The 21,359-nt window shown below is 36.0% G+C and overlaps 2 protein-coding genes across 3 annotated transcripts in view; both read right to left on the bottom strand.

The window, feature by feature from the left end:
- LOC107724173 (little elongation complex subunit 2-like) overlaps positions 1 to 12,545 on the bottom strand; it is a 15,808-nt gene extending 3,263 nt beyond the window's left edge. The window contains exons 1-14 of one of the 2 annotated variants that reach the window (XM_016532980.1): positions 12,413 to 12,545; positions 12,172 to 12,273; positions 10,952 to 11,237; positions 10,721 to 10,840; positions 10,042 to 10,176; positions 9,831 to 9,947; positions 9,013 to 9,169; positions 8,731 to 8,915; positions 6,937 to 7,816; positions 6,291 to 6,457; positions 5,338 to 5,467; positions 1,360 to 1,444; positions 1,009 to 1,059; positions 453 to 693 (exon numbers count right to left, since the gene is read on the bottom strand). In XM_016532980.1, the coding sequence (XP_016388466.1) occupies positions 453 to 693; positions 1,009 to 1,059; positions 1,360 to 1,444; positions 5,338 to 5,467; positions 6,291 to 6,457; positions 6,937 to 7,816; positions 8,731 to 8,915; positions 9,013 to 9,169; positions 9,831 to 9,947; positions 10,042 to 10,176; positions 10,721 to 10,840; positions 10,952 to 11,237; positions 12,172 to 12,273; positions 12,413 to 12,426 (2,670 nt within the window). In that variant the 5' untranslated portion in view covers positions 12,427 to 12,545. The remainder of the gene's footprint in view (positions 1 to 452; positions 694 to 1,008; positions 1,060 to 1,359; positions 1,445 to 5,337; positions 5,468 to 6,290; positions 6,458 to 6,936; positions 7,817 to 8,730; positions 8,916 to 9,012; positions 9,170 to 9,830; positions 9,948 to 10,041; positions 10,177 to 10,720; positions 10,841 to 10,951; positions 11,238 to 12,171; positions 12,274 to 12,412) is intronic. The other variant, XM_016532981.1, reaches the window with a different exon arrangement.
- Positions 12,546 to 16,479: 3,934 nt separating this feature from the next.
- Positions 16,480 to 21,359, bottom strand: part of LOC107724174 (nuclear receptor ROR-alpha) — a 64,263-nt gene continuing 59,383 nt past the window's right edge. Inside the window, exons 8-10 of the mRNA XM_016532983.1 lie at positions 21,216 to 21,326; positions 20,956 to 21,068; positions 16,480 to 19,648 (exon numbers count right to left, since the gene is read on the bottom strand). Coding sequence (XP_016388469.1) covers positions 19,484 to 19,648; positions 20,956 to 21,068; positions 21,216 to 21,326 — 389 coding nt within the window. The 3' untranslated portion in view covers positions 16,480 to 19,483. The remainder of the gene's footprint in view (positions 19,649 to 20,955; positions 21,069 to 21,215; positions 21,327 to 21,359) is intronic.

Below are 21,359 nucleotides of genomic sequence, written 5' to 3'. Positions count from 1 at the left end.
CATTTTCAAAAATGAAATTCAGGCCCTGAATAAATGTCTAAAAATCCTGATTGGAGTATCACTATAAATAGCTTTAAAAAGATCGGTATCGGCAGGTACTGCTTTCTGTGATCGGCGATCGGCTTCAAAAATCCTGATCGGAGCACCCCTACACCCCACCACAAGAAAATACTGGATAAAAGTTAAGTTGCAGGCTAAATTCAAACTCAAATTTCCAACATAAGCACCACAGTTCAACATGTCTGGAGCACAACATATGCAAACTAGCAACCTTTCATTTACCAACTTTTAACTACTACCACTACACCACCTCACCTCTGGAAATACTGTATAAAGGTATGCTGCAGGCTAAATTCGAACCCAATTTTCCCAAATAAGCACTAAGGTTTAACATGTCTGGAGCACACATGCAAACCTCTGGGCTACATTTCAAAGCGAAAAGATGGTCATACCTGAGGGGGTGGACGTGGGGGGAAGGTGCAGGGCGGCCTGCCGTGTTTCTGGTGAAATGGCAGGACATACGAGGGGTCCAGGGGAACCCAGGGAATCCCCGGAGACACAGCTGGGGGTCCGCAGTGTGCATTCTGCAGGTGGTACACCCCGCGAGCAGCCTTGGTCTCATCGCTAGCTTTAAAGATGGTCACGAAACCCTCACGAGGTTTGTGGACTAACAGGTATCGTCCTTCCAGTAATCTGGGGCAGGTGTTAAAAGACGCCTTTATTAAATTACAGGAATTAAATGAAAGGAAACTTTTAGCTGATGACAAGCTTTCCAGTGCACCAACGAAAATGTCACATTCTTACAAATACTGAACTACAGGCTCAATACCTAAAGCTTACGCATGTCATTTTTAATGTTAAAATGCTTTCACATACCCTAGCTTAATATGCAGAATTACACACTTTTAACGACAGATTGAAAGACTGATTTCACATTAGGAAATGCAAATCGCGCTAAGGGTAAAGTGACAATTTTAAAATTGATCTAAAAAAGTGAAAGAAACTCACGATGAGACTTTTTTCAGTAAGTGGTAGAGGGTGTTTAAACATCTAGTTGGCCTGGGAAAAAAAATTAAATCACATTAAAACTTGACACAAGAGATAAAATATTAATATAATTAATAACTATAAATTAATGTTTCAAATACATTTTAAAATGAATAAATTATAAAATAAATTATAAAAAATACAAATAATTAAATAAATACTATTACAGTATTTCAGATGAGAATCTGTGAGAATTTGTAAAACATGTAGACATTCTTTAAAAAAAAAAATCAGTAAAACTTTTTGGAATTGGAATTTTTTAAAGTTTTATTTAAACAATTAAAAATTGACTTTATATAGAGATTCACTCACTTGAAGTCACAGGTGACGTTCTGAATCCAGTCGTCGGGCAACATCTGCATCTGTGCCACTTCTGATGTGTGTGCATTGATGCGACCTACACAAATATCAAACAGTTTGTGAACAACTAGCCTTTTAAATGCTCATACTACATTAAGTAGATTGCCCATTTTCTTTTTTTTGCAAGTCTTTAATCTTAACTGATAATACTTCCATTCATTTTCCGTAACGGCTGGTTAAGCTACATTTCTATTTAACAGTCAATAGCTAAAGAAGTTAAAGTCTGCAGAGCCTTAAACCAACTCACAGTCTGAAGAACATCTAAATCTGTCAACATGATGTGATGCGGAGCAAAAGTACACGTATTGACCTGCAACACAAACTCAGGCTGTGAGAAACACTGTGAATGTTGCAATAATTGTTCACACATATTTCACACTGATGGTGTCATTCGGAGTTCATGCAAAAAGAAAATGATCTCCACACCCCTACTTGTTCATCTGTGTATGGGAATCGCTGCTCTAGGCCAAATAACACAAAAAAGAGGACGTGATGACATTTCACCAATTATTCTTCAAAATCCAAAGAGGATGAGCAACAATTGGAACGGTTTATACCAATGAATAATTAATAAATGGAAAAAAAAAAAAGCCTGACATGACACGGAAGATTGAAGTAATGATGCTGAAAATGTTACATTTTAAAATATATTCAAATAGACAAGATATTTTTAAATAGTAATTAGTGCTGTCAATCGATTAAATTTTTTTAACTAATTAATCGCACATTTTCTCTGAAATTAATCGTGATTAATCCAACCAAACATTAAAGTTTTTACTAGGGATGCACCGATACCGATACTGGTATCGGTATCGGGCGAGTACTGGAAAAAGTGGTATCGGTGCATCCCTAGTTTTTACATATACTGTTATATTGCAATAATTTCACATTTAATCTTCAAATTAATCTAGAAAGAAGATAAAGACAGAATATTTTAAATACTTTTTTTAATATTTGTTATTCTTTTTTTATGACTGAAGGCCAGTATCACTGATACCAATACTACTGATGTCTCTAGGAAATTGTTTCCCCCCTTATATTTAACCATTGACTATAGTCATTCAACATTACAGTATAATTGAGAGCTAACAATTTTAACATTTATTAGAATGTTAAATTTATTAGAACTTACTAGAATTTATTAGAACTTTTAAAAATAACTTCTAATTTAAATAAACTTAAAACAATCTTCATATAAACCCATTATAATAAAAGTCATATTTAGCTTCCTTTTACCATTCGGCAAGTTGGAAATATACAGAATTTGAATGAAGTTATCAAACACTAAATTAAATACAGATGAATCCTTAAAGCTACAAAAGTTATTGATTTCCTCTTTTTCTTTTATTCTTTGATTAACAGACATCACAGCAGCTGGGTTATTAGGTTATTTGGCTGCTATTACTTTAAGAGCTGCATCTGACATGCATCGTATTTTCTCACAACTCTGTACTTTTTCGGACTCACTTCAGGTCTTAAAGTCTCAATAATGAGCTGACGAGTTGAATTGAGTGTATTAGATGAGGGAGACATGTTCTTTTGAAAACATGTTCTTAAATGTAACTCATATAACAAATACTTACATGCATACACAATTTTAAGGCAGCTTTAATTGCCTTTTTGGTAACTTCATGACTTAACTGATGACATAACTACGACATTGCCCGGTCGTAGTTTCTTTCGCGCTTTGATATGAAATGATACAGGCTACAGCGTGCGCCGGCACATTTGTGCGTGCAATTGAAGAGCACGCGCTACAAGCACAGTATCGTTTCCGCACTTGTTTGACTCGTGCCTGCCACTGAGGCGAAGTGAAGTGCGCATCTAAAAAGTCTCCCATTTGATATGGTCGTAAAGACGTTCTGCATCTAAATAAATGCAATTCTTGTCAAGAAAAACGAGACAGAAGTAGCAGTTGTGAGTGGGGTGGCCAATCATAGCTCCGCCCCTGCGTTAAATATTTTTAATGCATTGAATTGAAAAAATTAATTGCCTGCGTTATCGTGCTAATTTTGACAGCACTAGTAATAATATTCCACAACCTTACTATTTTACTGTAATTTTAATAAACTAAATGCAGCATAGGTGAGCATTATAGACTTGCTTCAAAAAACAACATTAAAAAAATCTTATATAAAGTCGTACTTATATCATTTTGTGACTTATCTGCCTCAGTAAAATGCTCAGCTAGAAAGTTCTCTTGAACCTTGTAAAAATATGTCCAGACTGTGAAGATACCAGCCCATTCTGTTATCAGTAGGGCTGGATCCTGGACTAGACCCAGAAAAGACTACATTCCTTTAATAACCCTAAAAGAATCTCTAAAGCAAACGATACGCCGAGAGCGAGGCTCTTCTGCATTCTTCTGTGATTCTGAGGTATTTTCACCTGCAGGCACAGACTGCTGTCAGGCACATTGTGGGCATTCTTAAAATCACTGTCAGTGTTACAGGCTTCCTCAAGGTAGACAGAAAATGTCAGGTTCCCAATTCTCCAAACTTTAGCAGTCTGTTCAGCAGAAAAGGAGTCTCTTTCCTTCTTTCTCTTATAATGGAGAAACCCAAGTAGCCCTTCACCCACAGCGATATGTCACATGTGGTTGCATTCTTCTGCAGCCCTTTCAAAGTTGAAATGTTAGTAGCTACGGCAACCCTGACTCAAAACAGTGAGTCATGCGTCATGAGAGAGGCATGCTGGGAGTTTATGGGAAGTTCACTTTTGTACTGACTCTTGTTACCAAAACTAACACTCCAGATACAACATGGATACTTCTGCCTGTCTGAATTTGCTTCATTAAAAAAAAGAAAAATTATATTAAACTTGATGGTGATTTGCACAATGCTTTTTTTTTTTTAATCATCCAATATATCGAAGCATGAACAATGCTTTAATTTGATAATACAAATGAATCGCTGATTCAGGTAGGAATTGATTTATCACATTTTTTTACCTACATGTATTTTTACTACATTTTCAAGGATGAAAAATGCTTTGATTCAATGATTTGTTTGCATAAATAATAAAATTAGTTGAATTAGTTATGAACTGATTCATTAAAATTTTCACCTAGATATATTTTTTACGGCAACATTTCACAGCGTAAGCATTGCTATAATTTGAATCCATAATGCAAATGAATCATTGAATCTGTTATGAATTGATGCATTGAAATTTATGCAGTAATTTAATAAAGAAAATTATTTATACATTTAAAAAATACATTTTTAATTTAAAACATTATTATAAAAACAAAACAATATATATTTAATATTATTATTAATATTAAATAACAATATTATAAAAATGAATTGAAATCATCTTCTTATAAAAATTCTTAATTATCATTTTCTTTGACATGAACCAATGTAACAAAGCATGAAAATGCTTAATTTGATATCGCAAATGAATTGCTGATTCAGTTATGAATCGATTCATCAATTTTTACCTACATATATTTTTACAACATTTTCAAGACTCAAAAATGCTTTGATTCAATGATTTGTTTGCATTATCAAATCAAATTAGATTAATCTAAATTATTTTATCAACATTTATTTTTACTACATTTTACAGCATTAATCTGTTAAATCTGTTATGAATTGACATTAAAATGTTCAGTTTATTTTTATTACAAAAACTTGACTTGCTAATGCAAATGAATTATTAAATCAGTTATGAATTTATGAACTGAATTGATAAGATGTTATTAAAAGCCCATCGCTTTTTTTAGCGCTGCAACACTACATATTTTCATTTCTACAGGTCACGCGAATATGATCTTTTTTAAATGCTCTCACACTATAGATATTTTCTTCTCCATCTGATTTGATTAAACAGATTAGTGACAGAATTACAGCATATAGCACCCTATAAAACTGCATAACCTTTTATGACAAAGAGAAATAAAACACATTTCATCAGGTCTCTTACTTATGAAGGACACAGTACTGGAGTGCAGAAGTTTCTCGGCCCACAGCTGACAGGCCTCAGTGTGGGTCAGACTCTCGGCCCCGTAGCACAGCTGATACTCCAGCTTGGGTAAAACATGCACCGGGACGGCCTGGATGAGAGCAGACTCAATCATTACCCACTCAAATGGCAGTTCCGAGTCACTGTGCTCTATAAACACACGCAGAAGAAATCCTGTGCTGCGTTGAGAACCATTGACTGGAAAGAGTCTGTTAAAACATTGATAAGATTGAAAAGTCAACTCTACAGCTTTGCACAGGAAAGCCGACTGTTTAAAGAAAGGGTGTGGTGGACATTACTCAACCCTGGTTAAAATATAAAGATTAATGCTTGGCATATTGACATACTGATTCAAATCCAATAAAGGGTCGCTAAAAATCACTGACAATGATAACTAATAATGATAATAAGATGCATTGTGAGTGTTTACACTAGAGCCCGACCGATATGGGTTTTTTGGGGCCGATACCGATACCGATATTAGGGAGTAAAAAAAAAGGTCGCGTATTCTACTGAAATAGGCTACAGGGGGAAAAAAGAAAGAAAGGGAAAAAAGTCAATCATTAAACAACACTGCGTCGTCAGTGTTGGTATTGTATCAGACACTTGCACTTAACAGGCTATATGAAAAACAAGCTCAAATGGAGCTAACAAGGTTTTTGGCCGGCGAATGAGGAGATCTGTGTTTTGTCTGTCGGCATATCGGCGACATATTCGCCGATACCGATATATCGGCAACAGGCTCATATCGGCCGATAATATCGGCAAAACGATATATCGGTCAGGCTCTAGTTTACACAAGACCTGAGGAGTTTAATGATGTTTGAAATCTCATCTGTTGCTCTTGGGGCGTGTACTTCAACCTTTTAACTAAAGGATCATTGTGTTTGTGTATTAGCATGTGTCCAGCTCACCCTGAAGGTGTCTTTGTCGTGTCTGGGGTGAGCGATGTCCACACTGCTGCGCACCATGAGCAGAACGTCCAGCAGGCTGTAGAGTTTGTACAGAGCGCTGCCCTCTGCTGGAGGATCGTAGTCCATCTCATCCTCAGCACTGACCTGAAGATCCTCCTTCAGAAGACCTGCGATAGATGGATGAACTTTTTGTGCAAGAAACCTTGACTTTAATATTATAAAAATATCAAATACGGCCCCTTTAGATCATAATATTATTATTAAATGCTAGTATTATCAGATTTTTCCCCTCTTACATGTGACACAGATCTGTTTTTTTGAATGCAACTGTGAACGGAAAAATCAAATGTTGATTTGACACACTGAACCTGATATTTGAAATTATTTCAATACATAATAATAATAATAATGGACTTAATCTTGCATATACAATGTGTGTGTGTGTGTGTATATATATATATGTATATTTATGGCGGTAAAACTGCATACCGCGCTATTGAGACACTCAATTACCGCAAGGGAAATTCCCTCACGGTGACAGCCCTACATCATGGGCCACATTTAAAAGGAAGTTTGAATAACCTCCTCACAAAAACATAATTTGAGCCTGATTTTTTGCCTCTGAGAGGGTGTTTTGAGCACTAACGTTTTCTTTGAGTGGCTAGCAGCACAGGAACATCAGCAGGCAGTGTGGTGTCCTCTTCCTGTCCCGCTCTGGACTCCAGATACAACGTCACACACTGTTTGACCAGCGAGTGGGCTTTAGCTTCTGGAGGTTTGTCTTCTGGGACGTGGGGCTTCACAGGCTCCTGGTTCTTGCTGGGGGTGGATTTCAGCATGGCGTCCTGCATCTTCAAAATCTGTCCGAGCTGATCGCATTCACCGGATATTCGGGGTCTTTTGATGCCCTTCTTTGTTCCTTTGCCCGAAGGGTTTGCAGGGCCTGGCGTGGCTGGCTCGGGTGCTTGTGGGGAGGACACCTCTGCGGCTGTCACCTGGGTCTGAGGTCTCTGTGGGGAGAAAATGTCATCTATGACTAGTCGTTCTTCATCAGAATCCAAATCCTTGTCTGTCTTGTCTTTCATCATATGTCTGGGCCGCTCGGTGGGAGGACACTGAGCTGAAGACGTTTCCATCTTCTCTTCTGCATCTTCACTCACACTTTCCTTCTCTGAAATGGCACATTTATTCAGCGTACCGTCTCCCTCATCGGCCAAAGTGTCGGTTTCTCCTTGGACCTTAGCCACAGTCAACTCAAGGGGTTCTGTGGGAGCGTCTTGAGATGTTGAGGTGCGTTTTGTTGTACCTACAGAGTCTGTCGGTTTCTTGAGGCTTGGGATATGTTGAGATGGAGTTGCGGTTGGATTTGTAGAAGCTGTTTTTGGTTCATTCTGCTCCTTCACTTTCTTACTGGGCTTGTAGGACTCCCCAAATGACTCCAGGTCTGTTAGATCACACCCAAAATCCATACCAGCATCATCAAATGCAGCCATACTCCTGGAGATCTTGTCCTGGGCAGAGTAAAGCTAAATAAATAACATTTACAACGTTTATATTTTAAATATTTCTCACATAGCTCACAGTTATTTGGATTTACTTTACATTTATTTATTTAGCAGACACTTTCCTGAATAATAACATAATATACAGATATATAAAATAAAAGAGTTGTATAATATAGTAGTACAATATAATAAGCACACAATATAATAAACACACATAATTCCTTTTTTTCTTCACAAAAATATTAATTCATTCATTCATCAATTTATATATACATTACCGGTCAAACCTTTGGAATAATTAAGGGTTTTTTAAAAATGTTTGCTCTTATGACTCTTATGCTCACCAAGCCTGCATTTACTTGATGACTAATACAAATAAAAATGTTATTACAATTTAAAAGAAGTCTTGTATTTTAAAATGTAATTTATTCCCGATTCAAATTAGATTTTTCAGCAGCCATTTCTCCAGTCCTCAGTGTCACATGATGCTTCAGAAATTATAAAACATAATCAAAAACAATAAATTTATTCCAAAATTTTGACCACTAGTGTTTGCTTAATAATAAAATAATAAACAGATATATGAATTAATATCATATAATTACACTCTATATATATATATATATATATAAATAAAAATAAATAAATAAATAAATATATATATATATATTATTGCTATATTAATTATTAAATATATTGCATATTTTAGCTGTAGTTACTAAACAATTTTGTCAGGGAAAATTTCTGTTTTTGCAAGTTTTTTTTTTTTTTTTTAATCCACAACTACTTACAAGTAAAGAATAATCCATTCTTTATGAAAGTGGTTTAAAAAAGAGCCAATAATTACAATGATTAATTAGTAATTTATTAACAATAATTAATCTGCAATATATTTCACTCTCTGGTGTTTCGTCTTACCGTGGTAAACATCTTACCTCAGGAGGAGGCTGCATTTCAACAGGCAGCTCTTCTGAAGTGAGGAAAAACACAGGACGTGACACGGTCTTCTTGAATGCCAGCTTCACGCTCTCTTGATGAAACAGCAGGCTCCTCTCTCTCCAGCTCAGCTCCGTCTTCAGCAGAGGAGGATCGATGTATGCCGTCTTACTCTGACTGCTGCCTGAGAACAACCACAACATTCATCATGTGAGAGTATTGACTGGATTACAATCTTATGGTCTACAATGAAGCATTTAAAACATGAAGTGACTCTTCACCATTCATGGGATTCACTTTGACCCAAACGGGGAGCTCCCAAGCTTCTGTGAGCTCAGAGCTGTTATTCAGGAGCTGAAGGAAGGCCTCTTTAGATAAACACACTTGTGGCTCGTAAGTAGCGCTGAGTTTTTCTGCATTACTGTCATTGCTGATGGCCTGCAGATATTAAGAGACACCAGGATTAACTAAAGTACTATATTTGATTCCCACAGGTCCATCAAAATGAATTCATGAGGTGCGGGGATACAATTCAATATATATCAGAATCAAATATATCAAGAGTGGTAATTCAAACCAAATGCAACAGTGCCCTCTAGTGGTTAAGGCCACATTTTACAAGATAGAGACCTACACTGCTTATATAAAACAGAAATTACATGGTTGAATCTAACAAAACGAATTGTTTGCTTTCATGAAACTAACCCTTTAAGAAAGAAAATAAAAAATTTTGTCTTGTTTTAAGCATAAGCTCACTTAATTTTGTTCAATTTCTCAGAAAAAAAGACTTCACATCTTCAGTTTGCATCTGAAGTAAATGTCTTGATTTAAGGATGTTTAGATATTTGTATTGGAGGGAAAAAAAACTGAGGAAGTTATTTATTTTTTCAAAGGGCCATTGTAGCCTAAACATTTAACACAATAATAGCTTTAAATTATCTTTTGGGAGTATTTTCACAGCCAAATTTAGTTTGTGATTAATTAGATTAATCCCAGCACCCCGTAAATAATTAGATTAAAAATGTTAATCGACTGACAGCCCTAATATATATATATATATATACATACATACTCACACTATCACAGACAGGCTACTTACAGTGTGAACTGAAGTTGCTTTTTTAGCTGGAGGAACCACATTTGACACGGTCTCATAGTCTACAGGAAGTTGGGTGTTTTCTGCCATGACTTTTTTGTCTAGCATATCTATTTTACCCTGAGGAGAAAATACAGTAGAGATAGATATAACAAACAACAGTATATCACACATTCAAGTTCATAAAAAAAATAAAATAAAGAAAACGAAGTACCAAAGCAAGAAGCTGTTTCTCAAAGTTGAGAGAGAGTTCACCCACAAACTTTACACTGGTCAGACTAGTAATCTCTTGAATGCTGTAAACCTGTGGGTAACTCTTCACATGCTCCAGACAGGCTGTAAAATATTCCTGTTGGGAAAATCACACAAAATCAATTAAAGGGATAGTTCACCCAAAAATGAAAATTTGATGTTTAACTGCTTACCCCCGGGGCATCCAAGATGTAGGTGACTTTGTTTCTTCAGTAGAACACAAACAAAGATTTTTAACTCAAACCGTTGCAGTCTGTCAGTCATATAATGGAAGTGAATGGGAATCACGGCAGACTTAGAAGTGCATTACTGCCACCTATCTCTCAAATGGACCATTGACACTCCCACTTCCATTATAAGACTGACAGACTGCAACAGTTTGATTTAAAAATCTTCGTTTGTGTTCTACTGAAGAAACAAAGTCACCTACATCTTGGATGCCCCGGGGGTAAGCAGATAAACATCAAATTTTCATTTTTGGGTGAACTATCCCTTTAAATGAATAACGTACAAATGTATTTTATTATAAAAATATATTTTTTATTAATTATTTGAATTAAAATTAAATGATAAAGAATGTAATTAAACACAATGATTTTTGTGTAGACATTTGAATAGTAAACTAAATAAATAAATAATACCTCAGTGTAGCGGCTGCTGCCTGGTGGCATATAGTTGTACCCATCAGCACATGCTCTAGAAACATCTTGCAGGTATTTCATAAACTCTGTCACCTCGTTCTTCACCTGCTCCATCAAACACTTTGAAATGAGAAACAAGATGAACCACATGAAAATAGCCTTGCATCCATGTGGCTCAATCAAAACTGCCTCACTGTTAAAGGCAGGCGATCAGGGTGAGAGATGGTCTACCTTTGAAGCTTTGAAGTAATTCTTGCGGGCGAGCATGTTGAGATACATCTTGCGATTCTTTATACTGAGGGTGGAGAAGCAAGGGTAGGGCACTAGAGGCTCAGGGAACGCTGGGATCTCAGTTCTCTTCACAGGTTTGGCTTCGGTTGGTTTGCATTCAGACGTGGGCTCATCTGATGCAAGGATGTTACTGACATCTGAACCTCCATCACACTTCACAGTCTTTGCTTCTGCTGAGGGTCCGTCTGGCTTTTTCTCACCGGTCTCCTCGGATTTTCTATTAGAGCTTTGAAGAAAATAATTAAAAATAATACATCTCAATAACACATCATGACTTAACCCTGTTGTAGTCTTCTGTTATTTTAGACAGTAACATTTACTTAATAATTTTTTTTTTTTTTAAGTGTAAGTGCTCATTTGGTCTATTTTTAACCTAAACACTGCATTAACAATTTTTTTAGTAGTAGTAGTAGTAATAATAATAGTAAACTAGGCAAAAAAATAAAAAAATAATATTAATAATAATAAAGTGTAACATGGCCACAAATTAAGAATTAATTCCCTCGATTTAGTAAATTGTAGCCTTATTGTACTAAGTCATTCCCTCGTTTTGATTTAATTAAAATGTAAACTTAGTACAACATGGCCACGATTTAATAAAACAAGGGAACTAATAAGTCATGGGAACAAATTATTAACTCATGGCCATGATTTATCTAAAACAAGAGAGCAAAATAATAAATTGAGAGAACGAATTCTTAATTCGCAGCCACAATAAATAAATTTTTGCCCACATGTCATGTTCAGGGCTCTGTGGTAAATAGTATTAAATGTTTATATATTTTTTAAATTCATTATTATATAGCCTATAGAACTAAATGGTGCATAATTTAGAGCCAAAATAAATAAACAATAATCCCCCCCCCCCCACACACACATCTATAGAGTACCCCTTACAGTAATTCCCGTGATTTTACTATAGCAACTATGGCAATTTGGTAGAAATGTTGTACATTCAAGTATTTAGGCTTCTATTTTCCCATATTGTAGCATTGATAGTTGTAAACCATAGTTACACGATCTAATTATGTTTATGAAGAGCCGTTTTATATGTGGTTAGTATGGTCTCGCTATTAATAACACGGTTTAACAACAGTTATCAAGAACTATAGTACATATAATATATAGATTTGACCAGAGTCACCTAACGTTAACGTTACCTGTGTAAAAGAGCAAATAGTTCTTTGACGTTGGGCGCGAGAGTGAACTTGTCAAACACATCTCTGGAGAACACAAGCGGAGCAGAGACAGGAGCATCATTCCTGAGGACAAACCAGCACACTGAAGCTGACTGAGTTTATACAACTAACTAGCGATAATACAACTGAGAACAAGCACTGACACTGTCTACATAATTTATCAATAAACTGTGTTTATTTAGCGAATCATGTTGTCACCTACCATTTTATCTCCATTGCAGCAGGTTTTTAGATGTAGATGTAGTTCTTCACATCGTTAAATCATCCTACATACTCTCAGGACAGTGCGGTGCGAATGCGATAGTTTAATCTTCCGGGGAGAACCAAAACATGACACGAAGGTTCCGCTTCCTATCACACGTTGGAAATTTTTCGCAATATATTTCTTAATTATTATGCTGTTATTGGTATAATACATTTGTGACAATAAAAAAAAAAAAAGTACTTCCAGTGGTATAGGGTTTTGTCGGGACATGCTGAAAAATATCACTAAATAGCAGAGGCGGACAGTAACTAAGTATAGTAAAGCCACAGAAGAACTGTTGTGCATCTCCTAATAAAACACAATATTTGACCAGAGTAATATTTGACCAGCAGTATCTGTACTTTCTCTCAAGTAATGGAGTTGAGTACTTTGTCCGCCTCTGCTAAATAGCTGGATTTACTAAGTTTTGCGTCATACTTTAATGAACATTTTCAAAAGTTAGAATGTGTTTAATTTACCTATAATATGTAAATACAAGTAAGTATTAAACGTAGATACGTTTTATTTATTTATCTCTTTTACTTGATCTTTCAATCAGATGTGTTTGGTGAGACACGACTTTTAAACTGACACAGTATTCAGTCCCTTTACATTTTATACAAATTAAAAGATTCTGAAAGCCTCCTGTAGGCCTACTGTTCGAAGATTTCACATTAACTTATTAGGTTTGTTCACTAATGTACTAAATAATAGCCATGGTATGGTATTTTAGAGAAAAATTACGAAAATTAACCATAGTTTTGCTACAAAAACCATGGTAACCACAAAGGTTTTGCTACACTAGTTAAACCATGGTATCTGCAGTAGCCTAAAACGGTGGTTATACAAATGGTAGTCAATACCCACACACACACACACAAAATAAATAAATAAATAAACAACATGGTTACTACTTTTACCATAATAAAACCATGGTTATTTTTTATAGGCTGTCATCTGACTTGTTTAATTAATCTTTGGAAATCGCAGACTTTTATTGTGACGTTGTTGATTCCAAGTTAATGTTGCCAAACTCTGCAAGCCACTTCAAACTATTTGAGCCCATACTCATATTCTATCTCAAATGTTCTACATATTGAAACCTTTTAATGTCTAGTTTGCCTCTTCTTTGAAAAAAAACGTAAGTCTGAACCCGTATTTCTACGTTCTACAAAAGGCTACATTTTCATATTTTTGTTGTTATTTCTTGTTGACTGACATTGAAATATTCCATGCATGCTTTACAAAAATGCTTCAACTATATAAAATATAACATTAGGGTAACGTAAGTTCTCTTTTAAATGTTGTTCTGTTTTTCCACTCTTTTTAAATTTCTCTGAAGGTTGTGCGGAACTTCAACCATATGAACTACATAAAGAAGTATGACACATTGAATAAGAGCCCATTACAAGCGGTAAATTTTATTATGGGATAACAGCACATAAAGCACATCTAAAATCGATGTGTCCAATGCACTTTTAATAAAGGTAATATTAAAGGTACAGTTTCTAAGTACAATATAACAACATTCATATTAGAATGAAAAGTATTTAAAAGACAACATTAAATTTCTTATTTTTCTTTACAGCGGTATTTACAAAATGAATCAAAATACTTATTTTCATATTTAAGAATCAGACAAACAGAAGGAGCAAAACCACTATTGAGAAGAGACTATCTCCTAAAGAGAGTTCCAAAGAGCTGAATAAAAAGGTACATGATTGACTATCCCCATTTTAAGATCAGTAGCAAACATGTGACATAAAAATATGTGACAACCGCAAACCGTTCTCTGCTTTTTTCCCCCCGCAGGAAAGCAGGAGCAAAATCCAACCTGTCTTGCCCCAGCCCTTGTGCCCTCCCCTTCAGCTCAACAAGAAATAGAAGTGTAGTATGCATCATTTTACATACACATATGAACACTTAAAATACATTGCATTAGTCATTTTGTTTCATAAACGTCAACTTAAAACCTAATTGGCAGGAAACAACAGGGAGAACACAGGGAGTGGATTGTCTATTGTCTGCCAGTTTGTCTCTGCAAATATCCAAACGGGGTTCGCGTTTAACATCCAGCCAGGGTGCAACTGACTGGATGCAATGTCCCATAACCACGTGAAGTTGTTCGGAGGAAAAGAAAAAGTAGCGTCTGAGAATCTCAGAAAATACAGGACATCACAGAGACAAGAAAATGCCATTTCCATGGCTATAAACAAACATGAAATGCCTCATTTACATACAAAAAGACGGCCGATGAAAAGAAAAGTTGGTAACACAAGACAGAATTCACCTACGTGTGCGCAAACAGTCATTTGAGTACGTGAAAACAAAATGGACGAATAGAGTTTCTGCATCCTGTACCACTGAGAGGCACTCAGTGTAGTTTGCTATGTATTATTGCAAGTAGATTCTGCCTTGCTACAAAGATAAAAACAGGAAGTTTCGCACAAAACTTCGTACAACCGCCTTTGTCCTGTACATTTTATAACACTTAACGATTGTGTGTGTATGTAAGTGTAAGTGAGCGGGGAAAAAAATGAATGTTTAGAAAGCGTGTTTTTAAAAAAAAACAGAGGGTAGAATCAACAAAAAATGGAGGGAGCCAAAAAGCGGCAGACAATCCGGTACTTTATCGCGTGTTTAAAGTCCTTCCAGCGCCCAGTACAGAAAATAAGCACTGGATTAGAAACACCTCCAGCTACAGTTTCAAAACAATCAAAAAGAAACACAATACTGCTGCTTTTTTCAAATTTTTTTTTAAGCATGAACAATCATCGTTGCGAAAAATTCAAAATTGCGACGTTTAATAGCGATTTACTTAGCCGATATTTGCTAATAATCTTAAAAGTTGGAAGGAAACAAGCCGCGTCCCAAGACTAGCACACTGATACAGGTACTTGCCGGGTATTCGAAAGTAAATTTACCACTATCATTATCTTTATTGTTATCGTTATTATCATTATAATAATTATTATTATTTTATTGAGTCCTAATATCAATAATGCATCAATACTCAGTGAAATGAATGGACTAAGAGGGTGGCCTAGTCTATCAATCCATAATTTTTGTTCACAAAGTAACTTACCTAGCACCACACGTCAGTATAACACAAAATTTAATGTCCGCACACCCTACCGCTAATCGAACTAAGTCTAAAAGAGAGAAGTATACTCAAAACAGAGATATTGTACAGCATGATGTGTCTGATAAAACAGATAAATATTTGCACTGAGCAGGTCTTAATAGAAGTATTTTCTTCTTACCTATACAGACAGAAGTTACAAAGTTACTTTTATACATGTGATCGATAGAACATTAAATATCGTGAATTAAAAGCCGAAAGGAGGACAGGGAAACATAGCTGTACAGTTTACAGGCCATTTGACGTTCGTAGTTCTCCACCCGGGAACAGAACTAGTCAATACACAAATAAAACAAACAAACAAAAAAATGACAATCAGAGAGCAAAAAAAAAAAAAACTAATTTTACGCGATAAATAAGAAAATGTATTTACATGCAAATGTTCAAAGCCTATGCACAAAATGAATCATAATATACCATATATTATTGCTTGACATTCGATTATGGCTAAAGAGTCTATTATCTAAACATAGTTCACTTTTAATAACGCGTCAGCTGTGCTTTTGGAAAGAAAATGCAAGGAAAATGATTGACGTAATTCTTAGTAACACTTCAACCTTCAGCTCGAATGCTGTCGCCAGCATGACGCGTTAAATTCGTCGATTGGAATTGCAAAAAAACCAAATCTGTAAATGTGCCTTTCGTTCGAACGTGAGTGCATAGGCCTTGTTGCGTTTGCATAACTCTAATCGAAATTAACGTCGAGGTGCAGTGTGTCATGCTTGTACAGCCTCATCAAGGGATTCAAGCTCAGTGCTACGTAAAACATTTTAAATCCTGGGAAAAAAAACGTAAGATCCTACATACAATTCACCATCTCACCCTGCTGCGTCTGATCTTTTAAAGCCTTGTCTGGGGGTTTGACCTTAAGCAAACATTACAAATAATGTACTGCCGTCTTCTTTTGGCTTGACAGCAATCATGCTAGTGAATAACATGGTATGACATGAGCCTGTAGATTGTGAAAGATGAAAAATGAGGTTTAAAAAATTAACTACAGTAACAAATGAGTGTTTGTTCCCACATTTTAACATCATTACCCGGTTGTTTTGGGTTCAGTTCTGTTCCTAGTGAGCTGCCTTCCTGTCTGCTGTCTACTTCCTCCAAAATAGAACCTTCTAAGTGACTGATTTGGATCAATCTACATAGACAACAATTCTGTATGTCACATAAATAGCTCTCCTTATTAGTAACACATGGGTTGTCTCTGTTGCAATTGATTCCAATGGAGTTTTATGTTAGCATGTTGCTATGCTAAAAGCACAATACTTCTCCCATAAATTTTGGGTAAATATGACCTTTTTTTAAAATAAGATTGAACTATTATGTATTCATTATTTTCAGTATTGAATGAAATAGGTTTAAATCTTCGACTCCTACACCATGCTGAAATAACTTTTTTTTTTTTACAGATTTTGTTGTAGTACATTCTGGGATTGCCTTAAAATTTGGCTAAAACTTTTACTTTTCAGTCTTTTGAGACTGCTAAAATGCTGTCTAAGAAGGCAGCTCAATAGGATTTAGAACTGATTTCAGTATCCCTGCTCAATTATTATTCAATATTACTCTCCCTGAGCCTTGTAGTACACAAACTGCTGATTTACTGTATAAAGAACTAAACACGAACCTGGATTGTCAATTACAGATTGATGTATTGTAATAAACAGGACTTCTTGGGGATGCATTGCACAAACTCATATTTTGTGGACAGTAGTTATTGACACATAATTATGATAAAAACGCTACAGTATTTATCTGTACTGAACATGCCATCAAGATCAAATTATTGAGTTCTAGATGCAACATAGAGCTGACTAACGTGTTTAAGCTACCGGCTTCAGAATTGAGTTAGACAGACTCTTCCCTGAGGAAAATACTTGGTGTCATGGGGAAAGAAATTACATGTAGCTACCAAGATCTACTCAAAGTTTCTCAAAATGTCAGTTAGCAGGCCATAGATGTGATCTGTGGAGTTTTTTCCTGGATTCTATTGGGATTTTCTAAACGCCACAACATAGTTTTACTGGAATGTTACAATACAACAATTTTTTTCAGACTCTAAAAAAGCAGGAAAGACCACTATGGCACATTCAAGAGACGTACAAACACGCGCAACACACAACAGTTAGGTATTCCAAAAAATAGCACTATTACTACCATTGTCTTGTTCTTTGAAAGAGAAAATTCATAAAAAACACACAGATTCTAATTATTGCAGGATTAAGTGCTATATCATCCTTCGTTCTTTCCCCTTTTCTTTCATAGGCTTCATAAGCACTGTACAATGTTACAAAAATAGAGGATTTCAACCAGACAAGGCTTTGAATATTTCTCTTTTCGTCTTTTTTCCCCCCACTCTTACGTTCCCAACGAGTGTTGTTGCTGGGCAAAGACCCTCACGAGAGTCAGTTTAAGGAAGATCAGCCGTTCAGAAACCAGATCTGCTTCCTCCACACGTTCATGTGGCGCACCACCACTAGATGGAACCATTAAACAGCATGTGACGTGTGTGGAAAACGGTCCGTTTGCATTCAACAGCCCTTTAGACCTGGTGTGCTTAGGTTTTCATAATGGTGGCAGACGATGAGCGTTTGCTACAAATCCCCCCCTAGATTACGTGATCTGCCTTTACCCAGCACCAACCTCTGCCTCGCGCAAATAAATACACAAACACGCACGCAAACACGCACCCACCCCTCAGCAGCGTTAGGGTTTCCGGCACTCGTTCTCCATAACCGTGGTATTTATACATGCAACACATCACTAGGTAAATATACAAGTCTTAAATTAAAGAAAGGTGCAAATAAAAGTGCCTTATCAATTTTTCACAATTAAGAATAGTCTAGCTACTAATATCATACATGTTATTTAAAATAGATTCTATAGACATTATTATTATTTTTTTCCGTATAGTTTGTACTTATGATCGTATACCCTGTAACAATGGACCCTTGCATTGCATCGATGTTGGTGGTCGGACCGTTACGTTACGTTAACACCATTCCGGAGAGGGACTTAATAGCAGATGGCCTTAAACGATATCACTAAGCAACTATGGTAGATGGAGTCTCTGACGGCTAAAAGCAATCGCGACTAGAATTACCAGAATTCTACGTTGTTCCTTCTTTTTTTTCTCGATTGTCCGTAGAAAGGTGCTGTTTTGTGTTGACTCCACATCACACTCCTTCTCCGTATCTCTCTTTTTCTCTCACTTTGTATTCTTCTTCATTCGGTGCTGGTTTGACATCCCAAAAAAGGAGCAAAAAAAAAAAATCCAAGTGCACAGGGAGGAAGAAACTAACCACGTATTTTTCTACGTAGACTTTTTTTGGTGCTACAACAACTGCTGGAACAGTTCGGATAATCGACTTTTTGATCGCAACTTTTTATTTCATGTTCTTGGCTTGAAAAGGGCTTATGTGTTCCTCTTCCGCTGGATTCCAGGCGAATGCTCTCTGGGAATAGTTTTTCCGTTTTGGAAACGAGTCAAAACAATTTATGCTGATCGTGACAAATCGCCATGGGACTGTTCGCGAAAACGAACGCGTGGACTCTTCAGGTTCAGCCAGAGAGAGAAAGAGAGCGAGGGAGCGTTCGGGAAAAACAAGTGTCTTCATCTTCTCATCCTCTCCCCCCCTGGGCTCCGAATCCCACCTGTGTCAGTAAAAGGAGGGAACAAACCCCAAAAATAAACCGCTAGAGTCAAACCCAGTCCATTACCTCCTCCCCCACAAAAATAATCACAACGAAAAAAAGGGGAAAGTGTATGTGCAGTGTGTCGTCCGTCCAGGTGTGTGTATGTGCAGGGCACTGCTAAAGTGTCTCAGATTTATGCTTGACATTCCCCACGGTGTGAATTCCCCGGGTGGGGTGGGCGCGGGGAAGCGCTACCCATCAACGGGCATGGACTGCTCAAAGTCTGATCCAAACAACTCCTTGTACAAGGGGGGGAAGTGGGCACGGACAATGTCTGGGTATATTGCTTTGAACGCCGTCAGCTTTTCCGTATGCCGGCTGCACAGGGCTCGCAGCGTTGAGACTTTGCATATCAACTGCAGAAAGAGAGAGAGAGAGAGAGAGAGAGAGAGAGAGAGATTTTAATTTGGTGGAAAGGACCCTGTGGTACTGGGTCAAAAGGCAAAAGGCAGACCCTCTAATCCGCAGACACAACACAGATGGTCCCAGGTTTTTTACATGACATTAGCTAATCTTTCGGCCGCCAGACCAAATACAGCTTTGTGGATGAAGTCATACATGAAATTCAAATTGACCCTATTTGCTTTCTTAATAAATGTCCCTGGGTCCTATAATGCAAATGATTTACACAAGGGGTCTGCAGAAAATTTACAAGAAAAAAAAAAAGTATTTACTTTTTTTCCCCAAAATGTAATTTCACAACTGTCAAATTTGTTTACCACAATATTATTTAACAAATTGAATATTATTATTAATTCATTTAGCTTTCTAATGACCAGTTGAAAATGATTTAATTCAGTGTGGTTATTGTTAACTAAAACTATTGACAATTGTTTTCAGTGATTGAAATAAAAAAATAATAATAATTATAAATTATAAAAATATATATTTATATAAATATGCAGTAAATAAAAATATTAGATAAAAAACTTAAACAAAAAATAAAAATGTTGACTTGGCAAGTAACGGAAATAAATAAGTTTAAGTTTAAATATTAAAATTACTAAAACTAAAATTTAATAAAAATAAAATAAAGCTAAATAGAAAAATAGAAAAAAAAACAATAAACTAATAAATATGACAAAAGCATAGCAAAACTGCTAAAACTAAAATTAAAAAGAAACCCGGATATATAAAAATACAAGCGACAGTAATTAAAAATATCAATAGAATATAAATAATGCTAAAACAACACTAATTTAATTATTAATCATTTATTCTATTTGCAGCCCTAGTTTTTAACAGAAAGAGATAAGAACAAAACAAATTTGTTTTTAACAGAAAGAGATAAAAACAAAACAAATCTGTTTATTCTTTTATTATTTTTTTTGGATTTACACATATCATTTTACTGTAATACTTGACAGATTTATCTGTAAAACTGTAAACATAAAGTAAATACTTTCTCTATAAATATTTAAATAATTTGCTTTGGTATAATGACAACATAATCATTTGATTTAGAAAAAAAATCTTTATAGTATAATACCACATTCACATATTATAAATTAATATTAATTCATATTTTATATCTTACACAGTTATTCGAATAAAACAATATAGAAATACATAGGAGCACATAAAAGAATATAATATATAAGAACAGAAGATTACAGATAATACATATAATGACATCATATCCTGTTCCGTATGTGTACAGTACCTTTGTCAGTATGCCGTCCTCTCTGTGGTTCTTCTGTAGAACATGTTGGAGGGCCAGCTGGATCTTCTGCTGGAGTTTCTCCACCTTCACCTTCTCCTGGAGCCAGGATCGATCTAAACACACACACACACACACGGGCACGAGGATGAGACACTTTCACATATACAATCTGAGCTGTCCCAACTCCACAAATCGTTTTGATGGTAAACAAGGGATTGTGGGTAATTTATGGGTATGCTTTAACACAGAGCCAGGCTCACCTGCAGACATCAACACGAAGGCGGAGAACAGGGCGATCTCGTCTTCAGAGAGGTGCATAGAACACAAGCTTTTCCCAAACTCGAAGACAGAGCTGATCAAGTCGTCGCAACCTGTCACCGTGGAGACAGAGAGGAAGAAGTCGT

The sequence above is a fragment of the Sinocyclocheilus rhinocerous genome, unplaced genomic scaffold, assembly GCF_001515625.1.
Source record: "Sinocyclocheilus rhinocerous isolate Xijiao unplaced genomic scaffold, SAMN03320098_v1.1 scaffold1116, whole genome shotgun sequence".
Classification (NCBI taxonomy): domain Eukaryota; kingdom Metazoa; phylum Chordata; class Actinopteri; order Cypriniformes; family Cyprinidae; genus Sinocyclocheilus; species Sinocyclocheilus rhinocerous.
Note: the sequence above shows the minus strand (reverse complement) of the source record. Positions and strands in the feature narration are given on the sequence as shown.